Source organism: Enhydra lutris, unplaced genomic scaffold (genome assembly GCF_002288905.1).
Source record: "Enhydra lutris kenyoni isolate GAN:26980312 unplaced genomic scaffold, ASM228890v2 scaffoldscaffold68, whole genome shotgun sequence".
NCBI classification, from domain to species: Eukaryota; Metazoa; Chordata; class Mammalia; order Carnivora; family Mustelidae; genus Enhydra; species Enhydra lutris.
In genome coordinates this window covers 8,600,061-8,613,596 of record NW_019154152.1, presented here as the reverse complement: position 1 = coordinate 8,613,596, position 13,536 = coordinate 8,600,061, and the positions used below count along the sequence as shown (strand labels likewise).

Sequence of the window (13,536 nt, the reverse complement as noted above, 5' to 3'; positions counted from 1 at the left end):
TCCAAACTATACTCTGTGGAGACCTTATTTAAAATATTGTTCAACATAGGGCATCTGGGCAACTCAGAGGGTTAAACCTCTGCCTTTGGCTCAGCTCATGATCTCAGGGTCATGGGATCCAGCCCCATATTGGGCTCTCTGCTCAGCAGGGAGCCTGCTTACCTCTTTCTCTGCCTGCCTCTCTGCCTACTTGTGATCTCTTTCTCTCTGTGTCAAATAAATAAAATCTTAAAAAAAATATTGTTTGAAAATTGTGTGAGGACAGTTAAAAAATAGTGTTGACGATAATTTTGCACAAAATAACAACTTTGAAAACCATTTTATTTTTCTCTTAGGAAAAGATGTCTGCATCTCTGAAAGACTCTAATAGCTCCAAATTCCAGGTCTCTGAGTTCATCCTGATGGGATTCCCAGGCATTCATAGCTGGCAACACTGGCTCTCCTTTCCATTGGCAATACTCTACCTCTCAGCAATTGGTGCTAACATCCTCATCCTCATCACCATTTGCCAGGACCCTGCCCTTCAGCAGCCTATGTACTACTTCCTGGGCATTCTCTCTGTGGTAGACATGGGCCTGGCCACCACCATCATGCTGAAGATCTTGGCCATCTTCTGGTTTGATGCCAAGGTCATCAGCCTCCCTGAGTGCTTTGCTCAGATTTATGCCATTCACTGCTTTGTTGGCATGGAGTCTGGTATCTTCCTCTGTATGGCTTTTGACAGATATGTAGCGATTTGTCACCCTCTTCGCTACCCATCAATTGTCACCAATGCCTTAATCTTAAAGGCTACTGTGTTCATGGTACTTAGAAATGGCTTGTTTGTCATTCCGGTGCCTGTGCTTGCAGCCCAGCGTAATTATTGCTCCAGGAATGAGATTGAGCATTGCCTGTGCTCTAACCTTGGGGTCACTAGTCTGGCTTGTGATGACAGGAGGCCAAACAGCATCTTCCAGTTGATTCTGGCATGGCTTATAATGGGGAGTGACCTAGGTCTCATAATATTGTCATACGCTTTGATTTTGCGCTCTGTACTTAGACTGAACTCGGCTGAAGCTGCATCCAAAGCTCTGAGCACTTGTAGCTCCCATCTGATCCTTATTCTCTTCTTCTACACAATTGTTGTTGTGATTTCAGTAATGCACCTGGCAGAACCCAAAGCTCCTTTGATTCCAGTTCTACTCAATGTGCTGCACAGCATCATCCCCCCTTCCCTCAACCCTATAGTTTATGCACTTAGGACTAAAGAACTCAGGGCAGGCTTCCAAAGGAACTTTTGTTTGAGATTAGAAAAGAACACCAGTCTCCAGTGATTTTCTCCATTATGTTACATTATCTTCAGCTTCTTCTAGAACGGATAGTAGAATTTCAAATATGACAGGGAAAGTGAATGCCTTTGAGATATCTTTTTCACAGTGTATAAGCACATGAAAACAAAAACAAACATTCCCAGTAGCTCCAAAATATTCATAAGAGATGAATATATGTGGGGAAAGGAGGGACTTTCTACCAAACTAATGAAACGGAATAAAAACTAGTGTTTATGAATTATGTCTCTTCCCTAAAATAAAAATGAATATAATAATACACATACAACCAAAGAATTAGTGAGTGGGATGTGAGTTACAGATCATGGTTGTTCATTCACAACTGTAACGTAGGACCAAAGTCTATCTGCCTGGACAAGTGGCTAAGGAAGATGTGGGCAGCATGAGTAGTGGATAGCAGATCTATATATGGACAAAATTAGAAGCCCAAATTGCTGCACAATGCCAGCCAATTCTCACGAGCTTTCTGCCCATATCGATATTGATTTGGGCAGAAAGCTCGTTAGAACTGGCCAGAAACCTGCGGTGAACCCCCAGTGGTGGGACCCTTCAAGGGAGCCACCTGGACCTGGCCCAGGGTCCCGAGTGGCCAAAAACCCTGCAAGAAAGAGCTCTAATGCCAGGTGTATGTGAAGGACAAATCATCTCAGAACACTGGCCACCCCTGCCCTCTACTCAGCCCCCTCGGGAGCCTGCCTTGGCACTGTCAGATCTGGCCTGCCATGCCCCTAGACCCTACCCTTAAGCCTACATTGGGTTTTCAGGATGATGTCCCCATAGGCCTGGCCCCCAAGCCCTCCAGCCTGGGGAAACCTGAGCCACACCTCAGGACTCCACCTGCCACCCAAGAGGAAACCATGCAGTTTGGAGCTGCACAAAACCCTCAAGGAGGAGAAACCTGCATGACACCCTTAGGCCACCCTCCAGCCCCCCCAAAAAACCTCAACCTAAGGTTCAGCAAGAACCCCACCCTCAACTATGTCCCTGGGGAGCTTGTCTCAGGGGAGGGCCTTGGGGGATCCCCATGGACCCTGCCTGTAATACTGGATGGTGGAACAGGAACCTAGTGAGAAAGCAGTCAAAACACTGGGTGGGGCCACAGCCCAAGCTGCCACAAAATGCTGGCCAGTTCTCATGAGCTTTCTGCCCAAATTGATATCAAAAGCTCATGAGAATTGGCCAGAAGCCCCGGTAAACTCACTTCCAATGGCAGGAGTTTTCAGGGGAGCCCACCTGGGCCTGGCCCAAGGTCCTGAGTGGTCGTGGCCCGAACCCTGCAAGAAAGTGTTCTAAACACCAGGTGCATCTACAGCCTGTAGAGCATTAGAACAGGGGCCACCCCCATTCTCTACTCAGCCCCCTGGGGAGCCCACCACACTGCTGGCAGATTGGGTCTGCCATGCCTCTATGTCCTAACCCTAACCCTAGGTTGGGTTTTCAGGCTTGCATCCCCAGAGGCTTGGACCCAAAGCCCTCCAGAATGAAGACTCCTGGACTCACACACCCCAGGACTCTGCCTGCTGCCCAGGAGGAAACCATGCCCTTTGGAGCTGAACAAAGAAAGCCCTCAGGTGGAAGAAAACTGCATGCACCCCCTGAGGCCACCCCCACCTTTGGTGCACCCCCAGGCCACAAATCCAGAGTCTGATGCTCAGCTGACCCCCGCCCTCAACACTACCCCTGGGGAGCTCACCTCAGTGGGGAACTTCAGGGTAGCCACATGGGCTCAGCCCGTGGGCCCAGAGGGTCGCAACACACACCAAGCGAGAAAGTGCTTCAAACACCAGGTGCATGCATGGCCTGCATCGCAGCACAATGCCGGCCAATTCTCACAAGCTCTCTGCCTAAATTGATATCAATTTGGACAGAAATCCTGTGAGAATTGGCCAGAAACCTCCGGTGAGCTCGCATCCGGCAGTGGGGGCCTTCAGGGGAGGGCATGATCCTGGCCTTTGGTCCCAAGCTGTTGCAGCCTGAACCCTGCAAGAAAGCACTCCAAATGCCAGATGGCCATGTGGCCCAAACTGCCTCAGAAAACGGCCACCCCCACCCTCTACTCAGTCCTGGGAAGCCCACTTAACCGCTGGCAGTTCAGGCCTGCCATGCCCCTAGGCCCTAATCCTAATCCTAGGTTGGGTTTTCAGCCTTCCATCCCCAGAGGCTTGGCCCTCAAGCCCTCCAGGCCCATAGGACTCTGCCCCCCCACCCCCCGAAGGAAACTGCCATTTGGAGCTACGCAAAACCCTCAAAGGAGGAGAAACCTGCCTGCCACCCTTATGCCACCCCCATATCTGTGGACCCTTGGATGCAAGCCCACAGACTGACACTTATCCTGACTCCACCCTTAATTCAGCCCCCCAGTACATTTGCCTCAGCTCTGGAAGATTAGGCTTGCCATACCCCTAGGCTGTGTTTCAGGTTTCTGTCTCCAGAGGCCTGGCACCCAAGAACTCCAGACTGGAGATATCTGAGCCACACCACAGTATACTGCCTGCTCCCCAGAAGGAAACCTTGCCATTTGGAGCTGCGAAACACCCTCAGAGTAGGAGAAATCTGCATCCCCCCTGAGGCCATCCCGACCTTGAGCAGTCCTTCTGGCCACAAACCTGGAGCCTGACACTCATTCGCACCCAAGCCATCAACTCAGCTTCCATGGGAGCTCGCCTCAGTGGCCGCAGATCGGGTCCCAATGTCCCTAGGTCCTACTCCCTAACCCTAGTTTGGGTATCCTGACTTCTGTGCCTGAGGCCTGGCACCCAAGACCTCTTCTTATGAAAGCTTTCCAAAAAATAGAACTGGAAGGAAAACTTCCAAACCCTTTGGATTAAGCCAGCATAACCATGATTCCAAAATCAGACAAAGACCCCACCCAAAGGGAGAATTACGGACCACTATCCCTAATGAATATGGATGCAAAAATTCCCACCAACATACTAGCCAATAGGATCCAACAGCCCATTAAAAGGATGACTCACCATGACCAAACTGAATTTATTCTTGGGCTGCAAGGGTGGTTTGACAACCACAAATCAATAAATGGAATCCACTACATTAATAGAAGAAAGAACAAGAACCATAGGATCCTCTCAATAGATGTGGAAAAAGCATTTGACAAATCAATGCATCCCTTCTTGATCAAGACTCTTCACCATGGAAGGCTAGAGGGTACATACCTCCACATCATAAAGGCCATCTATTGTAAATCCGCAGAGAATATCATTCCCATTGGGAAAAAACTGAAAGCTTTTCCCTTTTCAGGTCAGGAACACGACAGGGATGCCCACTCTCATCATTATTGTTCAACATGGTACATAATTCCTAGCCTCAGCCACAAGAAAACAAAAAGAAATCAAAGCTGTCTGAATCAGCAAAGAAGAAGTCAAACTCTCACCCTCTGCAGACAATAAGATACTTTCTGTGGAGAACCCAAAGGACTCCACCCCAAAATTGCTAGAACTCATCCAAAAATTCCGTAATGTGGTAGGATATAAAATCAATATACAGAAATCAGTTGCATTTGTCTACAGCACCAACGCGACAGAAGAAAGAGAAGTTAAGGGGTCCATCCCATGTATAATTGCACTCAAAACCATGTGATATTTAGGAATCTATCCAACCAAAGAAGCAAAGGATCTGTACTCAGAAAACTATACAATAGTCATGAACAAATTGGAGGAAGACACAAAGAAATGGAAAAACGTCCCATGATCATGGATTGGAAGAAAAACTATTGTGAAAATGTCTATACTACCCAGAATGATCCACAGATTCAATGAAATTCTTATCAAAATACCATCCACATTTTTCACTGAACTGGAATAAATAATCCCCAAATTTGTATGGAAGCAGAAAAGACCCCGAATAGCCAAAGGGATGTTGAAAAAGAAAACCAAAGCTGGTGGCAATGCAATTGCAGAATTCAAGCTCTATTTCAAACCTGTAATCATCAAGACAGTATGGTACTGGCACAAAAGCAGACCCATAAATCAATGGAACAGAATAGAAAAACCAGAAATGGACCTTTGGGTCCATTAATTGACCTCTAGGGTCAATTAATCTTCCTCAGTGCAGGAAAGAATATCCAATAGGGGGAAAAGTCTCTTCAACAAATGGTGTTGGAAACACAGGACGGTCACATGCAGAAGAATGAAACCATTTCCTGTACTGTATACAAAAAATAGACTCTAAATGGATGAAAGACCTCAATGCGAGACAGGAATTCATCCAGATTCTTGAGGAGAACAGAGGCAGCAACCTCTTTGACCTCAGCCACAGGAACTTCTTGCTAGACACATCTCCAATGGCAAGGGAAACAAAAGCAAAAATGAGCTGTTGGGATTTCATCAAGATAGCAAGCTTTTACACAGCAAAGGAAACAGTCAACAAAACCAAAAGACAACAAACAGAAGAAGAGAAGATATTTTCAAATGACATATCAGATAAAGGACTCATATCCAAAATCTAGAAAGAACTTATCAAACTCAACACCCACAGAACAAATAATCCAATCTAGAGATAGGCCAAAGACATGAACAGACATTTCTCCAAAGAAGACATCCAAATGGCCAACAGACACATAAAAAAGTGCTCAACATCCCTCGACATTAGGAAAATACAAATCAAATCCATTATGAGATACCACCTTACACCAGTCAGAATGGATAAGATGAAGAAGTCAGGAAACCAAAGATGTTGGTGAGAATGTGAAGAAAGGGGAACCCTTTTATACTATTGTGGGAATGCAAGCTGGTGAGGCCACCACCACTCCACACTGGAAAGCAGTATGGAGATTCCTCAAAAAGTTGAAAATAGAGCTACCCTACAACCCTGCAACAGCACTACTGGGTATTTACTACAAAGATACAAATGTAGTGATCTGAAGGGGTACCTGCACCCCAATGTCTATAGCAGCAATGCCAATAAGAGCCAATGAGCCATGAGCCCAGATGTCCAACGACAGATGAATGGATATATATGGATATATATACCATTGAATATTATGCAGCCATCAGAAAATGAAATCTTGACATTTTCAATGACATGGATGGAACTAGAGGGTATTATGATAAGTGAAATATGTCAATCAGAGAAGGACAATTATCATATGATCTCATTGATATGTGGAATTTAAGAAAGAATACAAAGGAACATAGGGGAAGAGAGGAAAAAAGGAAGCAAGATGAAACCAGAGAAGGAGTCAAAGAAAAAGAGATACTTAATCTCAGGAAACAAACTGAGGGTTTCTGAAGGGAAGGGGGTGGGGGAATGGGGTGGCTGGGTGATGGGCATGGCGAGGATATGTGCTGTGGTGATCACTGTGTGCTGTGTAAAACGGAAGGATCTCAAACCTGTACCCCTGAAGCAAATAACACACTATATGATCATAATAAAAAAAGAAGTGAAATAAAAACATTTAGAATACAAATGTAAACTAAGGATAAATAAATAAATAAATAACAAATAAACTCACTGATAGAAAGAAAGCAAGCAAACCAGCGACTAAGTGATCTGGAGTCACCACACTCCAATTTCAAGCTAGATTACAAAGCTAGATTACATACAAAACAGTATGGTACTTGCATAAAGACAGACACACAGGCCAATGGAACACAATAGAAAGCTCAGAAACTAATAATCATAGTACTTTTGGCAAAGTTTATTCATTCATATATTAAAGGTATACTTAAACTTAGCTTTGATAGAGTTAACTCTGAATGGGAATCAATAATATTTATGTCTTGTTCCAACATTTATTTCCAATAAATGCATTTTTAAACATGTTGTTTTATATAAATATATATTATAAAATAAGGAATGTTTAGAATTCACACTTTTAGGAAAAATTAAATTCACTTTAATAAACCTACCACAGAAAAGGAAATATAGATATCCAGCATCACAACTGAGAACATTACAAAAGAAGACAATCAGACACAATCTGGTGTCTAATGGAAGAATATAATACTACTTAGGTACTTCTGCCCAAATATTCAACCTGTTCAAAGCTATAGATGCAGCTACTCATTTACAAAAACACAGATGTCAGAGAAATGTCCTAACAAAGAGTATGAAGACATTGCCAATGAAGTCCACAATGCATATATTCTGACAGGAAAAAATATTTTCCCAACAAATAAACCGTAAGACCAGAAGGAAGGAAGGAAAGAAAAAGAGAAAGAGAAAGAAATAAGAGAAAAAGGAAGAGCAAGCAAGCAAGCAAGCAAGCTAGCTAGCTCAGAAACTAACTCACGCATGTATGGTCTTAACTTATGACACAGCAGCAGAAAACATACAATGGGGGAAAGGGCTGTCTCCTCAGTGAATGGTACTGGGAAAACTGGACACTAATTGCAGAAGAATGTGACTGTATCATTTTCTTACACCACACATAAAAATTATGAATGCTTGAATGACTTGAACATAAGAACTGAATCCATAAACCTCCAAGAAGAAAACACAGGTAGCAAGTTTCTCAATATTGGTTTTGGGGAAGGGACATTTACATCAGACACTAAAAGCAAAGGCTACAAAAGCAAAAATAAGCAAGTGGAAGGACATCAAACTGAAATTTCTGAATGGCAAAAGAAACCATCAAACCCTTAAAAGGCAACCTTCCCAATGAGAAAAAATATCTCCACATCCTATGTGTGAGAAGAGGCTAATATCCAAAATACACAAAACACTCCTTCAAATCCAAACAAACTGAATAAAAACTGGGGAGTTTTTCCAAAGATGGCATACAGGTGGTCAACAGATACAGAAAACATTGTTCAACATCACTAATTGTCGTCAGGAAAACATAAGTCAAAACCACAATCAGCTATTACCTCACAACCTTGGGAACAACAATCATCCCAGAGACAGACACCAGGTGTGGTCAAGGGTGTTTACCCAAAGGGACCCTGCGCACTGTTGGTGGGAATGGAAATTGGTGCAACCACTGTGACAAATGCTGTGGAGGTTCTGGGAACAATTAATACAACTACCACATGACCCAGTGATTGCTCTACTGAGTATTTCCTTGGAGAACACAAAAATGCTCCCTCCAAAGGAGAGATGCACTCCCATGTTCATGGCAACATCAAAACAATAACCAGACATGGAAACATCGACCTTGGGAGCATTATGCTAAGTAACTCAGACACAGAAAGATAAACACCAGACGCTTTCATGGACATTCCACATGGAAAAAAAATGCAATGATGCCCTAACAGTAATGCTATGTTGGATTTTCAGTCTTCCATCCCGAGTCCTGGATCCCAAGCCCTCCAGACTGGGGACACCTGAGGCACACTGCAGGACTCCAGCTGCCCCCAAGAAGGAAGGTGTACCATTTGGAGCTGTGTAAAACACTCAGAGCAGGAGAAACCTGCATGCCACCCTGAGACCACCCCCACCTTCAGCGGCCACTCTGACACAAACCCACAACCTGACACTCAGCCTGATCCCCACTCTCAATTCATCCCCCTGGGGACCTCCCCTCAGCACTGGCAGATCTGGTCTGCAATGCCCATATGCCTGAAACCTAAACCTAGGTTGGTTATCCAGGATTCCAACTCCTAACTGCAGGCCTAGCCTTCAAGTATGAGGACGTTGAGCTACAACACAGGAATCCTAGTGCCCCCCAAAAGAAACCATGACATTTGGAGCTGCGTTAAATCCTCAGAGCAGGAGAAACCTGCATGCACCCCTGAGGATACTCCAATCTTCAGCGGCCCCCGTGAACACAAACCCGCAGCCTGATAAGCCTGACATCCACCCTCCACTCTGTACCATGGGGAGCATGCCTCACCCCAGCAATCAGGCTTGCCATACCCATAGGCCTAAACCCTAACCCTAGGTGGATTTTCAGGTTTCTGCCCTTACAGGCCAGTCCCTCAGGCCCTTTAGATTGGGACCCCTGAACCACACTGCAGGTCTTCACCTAACCTCAGAAGGAAAGCATGACATTTTGAGCTGAGCAACACCATCAGAGCTGGAAAACTTGGATGCCCCCTGAGACCACCAACACATTCAGCCCCCCACCCCCACCCCAGCCCACAAAACTGGAGCCTAACGCTCAGCCTAACCGCCTCCCTCAACACTGCCCCCCAGGAAGCTTGCCTCTGTGGAGGCCCTCAGCGGAGCCTCTTGGGCCTGACCCATGGTCCTGGATGCCACAACACGTTCCTAGCGAGAAAGTGCGCCAAATGTCAGGTGCACAAGTGGCCCAAATCACTGCCCAACACCTGCCAATTCTCACGAGCTTTCTGCTCAAATTGATTTCAATTTGGGCCGAAATATCGTGAGAATTGGCCAGAAATGCCCAGCAAAATCACTTCCAGTGGCAGGGACATTCAAGGGAGCCGAATGGGCCTGGCATGTGGTCTGGAGTGGTCGCAGCCCAAACCCTGTGAGGAAACACTAAAGGCCAGGTGCATGAGTGGACCGGACACTGTCAGAATACCGGCCAAAACTGCCCTCTACACAGCCAGCTGGGAAGGCCGCCTCAGCACGGGCAGATAGGGACTGCCATGCCCCTAGGCAATAAGCCTAAACCTAGTTTGGGAGTTCAGGTTTCCATCCCCAGAGACCTGGCCCCAGAACCTTCCATATTGGGGATGCTGAGCAACACCTAAGAGTACACCTGCCACAGGAGGAGACAGTGCCATTGCGAGATGCCCAGAACCCTTAGAGCGGGAGAAAACTGCATACTCCCCTGATGCGATGCCCACATTTGGTGAACCCCCCCTCTGCTGGCCACAAACCCCAAGCCTGATGCCTCATCTGACCCACTCCGTCCACTGAGTCCCTCAGGGATCCCGCCTCAGCACGGGATAAAGGCCCAGTGATGCGCTGACCAGATCATCTCAGAACACCGGCCAACATTGCCCTCTACACAGCCACCTGGGGAGGCCACCTCAGCACTGGCAGATTGGACCTGCCACACCCCTAAGTCTTAACCCAAACCCTAGGTTGGATTTGCAGGCTTCTGTCCACAGAGACCTGGTCCCCAAGCCCTCCAGATTGGGGACACATAAGCCACACCCCAGGACTCTGCCTGCCAACCAGGAGGAAACCATGCCATTTGGAGCAGCACAAAACCGTCAGAGTGGAAGAAACCTGCCTACCCCCATGAGCCACTCCCAACATCGGCGTGCCCATGCCACAAACCTGGAGCCTGGCACTCAACATGACCCCCTCCCTCAACTCAGCCCATGGGAGATTGCCTATGTGGAGACCTTCAGGGGAGCTGTGTGGGCCCAGGGCATGGTCACAGATGGTTGAAACACACTCCTAATGAGAAAGTGCTCCAAACACCAGGCACACAAGCAGCCTGACCCCGCCAAATGCTGGCCAATTCTCACGAGCTTTCTGCCCAAATCAATATTGATTTGGGCAGAAAGCTCGTGAGAATAGGCAAGAAAACCCCCGGCAAACTCATTTCTGGCAGCACAGGCCTGCAGGGCAGCCGCCTGGGCCTGGCCTGTGATCCCAACTCATCGTGACCCCAACCCTGTGAGAAAGCACTGTACAAGTCAGGTGCATGTGTGGCAAACCCCTCCCTCTACTCAGCCTCGAGGGGTGCCTGCCCCAGTGCTGCCGGATCAGGCCTGCATCACCCCTAGGACCTCAGTCTAACCATTGGTTGGGTTTTTAGGCTTCTGTCCCTCGGGGCCTGTCCCCAGAGCCCTCCAGATTGGGGACCCCTGAGCCACACCCCAGGAATCCGCCTGCCACCCAGGAGGAAACTATGCCATTTGGAGCTGTGCAGAACTCTCAGACTGGGAGAATCCTGCATGCCTCCCTGAGGCCACCCCCATATTTGGTGGCTCCCAGGGCCACAAATTCAGAACATGATGCACAGCCTGACCCGGTCCTCAACTTGGCCCCTGTGTATCCCGCCTCAGCACCAGCAAATCAGGTCTGCCATGCCACTAGACCCTTACCCTAGCCCTAGGTTGGGTAATCAGACTTCTGTCCCCAGAAACCTGGCCCCCAAGCCCTCCAGAATGGGGACCCCTGTGCCACACCCCAGAACTCTGCCTGCAACGCAGGAGTAAACCGTGCTATTTGGAGCTGCACAAAACCTTCAGAGCAGGAGAAGCCTGCATACACCCTCTGAGGCCAACCCCACCTTGGGCGCCCCACCAGGGCACAAAAATGGAAGCTGGCCCTCACCTGGACTCCTCTTTCAACTCTGCACCCAGAAAGCTCCCCTCGGTGGGGGCCCTAAAAGAAGCCGAGGGGACCTTACCGGGTTCATGGATGGTTGCAATGTGCATCTAGTGAGAAAGCGGTATCAATTTGGGTAGAAAGCTTGTGAGAATTGGCCAGCATTGGGTGACAGTTCGCGTCACTGTGGTGCCCATGGTCCAGTGTGCTTTCTCTCTAGGTGTGTGTCACGGCCATCTGGGAACACAGGCTGGGCCCATGGGACTCCCCTGAGGACCCCAAGCCAGGGGAGCTTTCCAGTGGCAGAGTTGATGGAGGGGGTCCAGATGAGCATCAGCATTGGTGTTTGTGGCCCAGGGGGTGCTGAAAATGGGGGCGGCCTCAGGGGTGGCATGCAGGTTTTTTCACTCTGAGGGTATTGTGTAGCTCTGAATGGCACTGTTTCCTCCTGGGTGGCAGGTGGAGTCCTGGGTGTGGCACAGGGTTCCCCAGTTTGGAGGGCTTGGAGGCCAGGTCTCTGGGAACGGAAGCCTGAAAACCCAACCTGGGGTTAGGGTTAGGGTGCAGCAGCATGGCAGGCCCAATCTGCCAGCGCTGAGGATGGATCCCCAGGGGGCTGAGTAGAGGGCGTGGGTCACGCAGTGCGTTATGCTCCCGGTTTTGTGGCCAGGGCAGGACGTGGATGTGGTGTTAAACTCAGGGAGGTATGCAGGTTTTTACTGGTCTGGGTATTCTGCCCAGCTCTGAATGGTAAGGTTTCCTCCTGGGTAGCAGGTGGACTTCTGAGTTGTGGTTCCAGGGTCCCCAATCAGGAGGGAGGGCTTGGCGGCCAGGTGTTGGGGAAGGAAGCCTGAAAACCCAACCTAGGGTTAGGTTTAGGGCCTACGGGCATTGCAGGCTTGATCTGACAGTGCTGAATGGGGATCCCTGGGGAGTGAGTCGAGGACAGGAGTCAAGAATCACATCAGGCTTTGGGTTTGTGGTTGGGGGGCTGCCAGCTGTGAGGGTGGCCTCAGAGAGGCATGCGGGTTGCTGCTCCCTGTTTGAGGTTTCTTTTCAGCTCTGAATGGCACAGTTTCCTCCTGGGTGCCAGGTGGAGTCCTGGCATGTGGCTCAGAGGTCCCCATTCTGGAGGGACAGTCCCAGTGTGGCTTGAGAACTATGAGGGCTTGTGAGCTGCATTAGGAGACTCTGGAAGGCCGGGCAGGGCAGGTTCACACCACTGGAGGGAGTGGTGAACTGTGGTGCAAGAGAGCCTGGAAGGCATGGTAATGCTGCTTGCCACCACTGGAGGCAGTGGTGAGCTACAGTGGAAAACATGTCAGAAGAAGAGTCAGGGCAGCCTGTTGGCACTGAGGGCAGTGGTGATGTGCTGGGTGAGAGACCCTGAAATGTGAGGCACTGCAGCTTGTTTCTACAGGAGGGAGTAGTGAGCTGTGTAGTCTTTGTTTCCTAGGCTCAAGAGTGGTGGAAACAACTCCTGGAGCCAGGCCCCCACTCAGCATTGTGCCCCGTTTCCCCAGGTTTGGTGGTAATGTGCTGTCAGGATGGTTCAGGAGGGTCCTCCTGGTGGGGGTCTGGAGCCAGGGGGAAACAAAACCTGACTCATGGTGCATTTGGAACCGAGGAGTTGAGTGTTTCTTTGGAAGAGTATATTTGCTTCTGCAAAAAGGACAAGGATATCAGTTGGCTTTAGAAGGAAGTTAATTATCACTTAATAAACAAGCACGTGTCTCTCTGTCTCCCAGGAATTGGAGCAGGTGAGCAGGCTTTAGGTGGGAGGTGCCTGCTTATCCCCACCTGACGACCCTTCTTGACTCTGGCTCCACGAGACCTGAAGTTTGGAAATCAGCATCCGAGTCAGTCATCTAGCTTGTCCCAGGATGTCAGCGTTCAGAGAAAACAGCAGGGCTTTGGGCACAATGTCACATCCATGCCAGGACGGGAGGTAAAATTTCTCTTTCACCCCAAACCTAGGGCTTTTCTCTTGTCTCCAGTGGAGCCAAAGTCAAAATGAAGTAGCTGTCAGCAATCTAGAGTGAGTGCCAGTGTT

At 48.4% G+C, this 13,536-nt stretch overlaps 1 protein-coding gene across 1 annotated transcript; it reads left to right on the top strand.

Annotated features, from left to right (window-relative positions):
- Positions 1-341: 341 nt before the first annotated feature.
- Positions 342-1,313, top strand: LOC111159630 (olfactory receptor 56B1-like). Its single transcript, XM_022522172.1, has one exon. It carries the CDS (start codon positions 342-344, stop codon positions 1,311-1,313), a length of 972 nt encoding a protein of 323 aa, XP_022377880.1.
- Positions 1,314-13,536: the final 12,223 nt, after the last annotated feature.

What these genes read in the sequence shown, in the direction of transcription:
- LOC111159630 (XM_022522172.1), top strand. Translation starts at nt 342, where the DNA reads ATGTCTGCATCTCTGAAAGACTCTAATAGCTCCAAATTCCAGGTCTCT.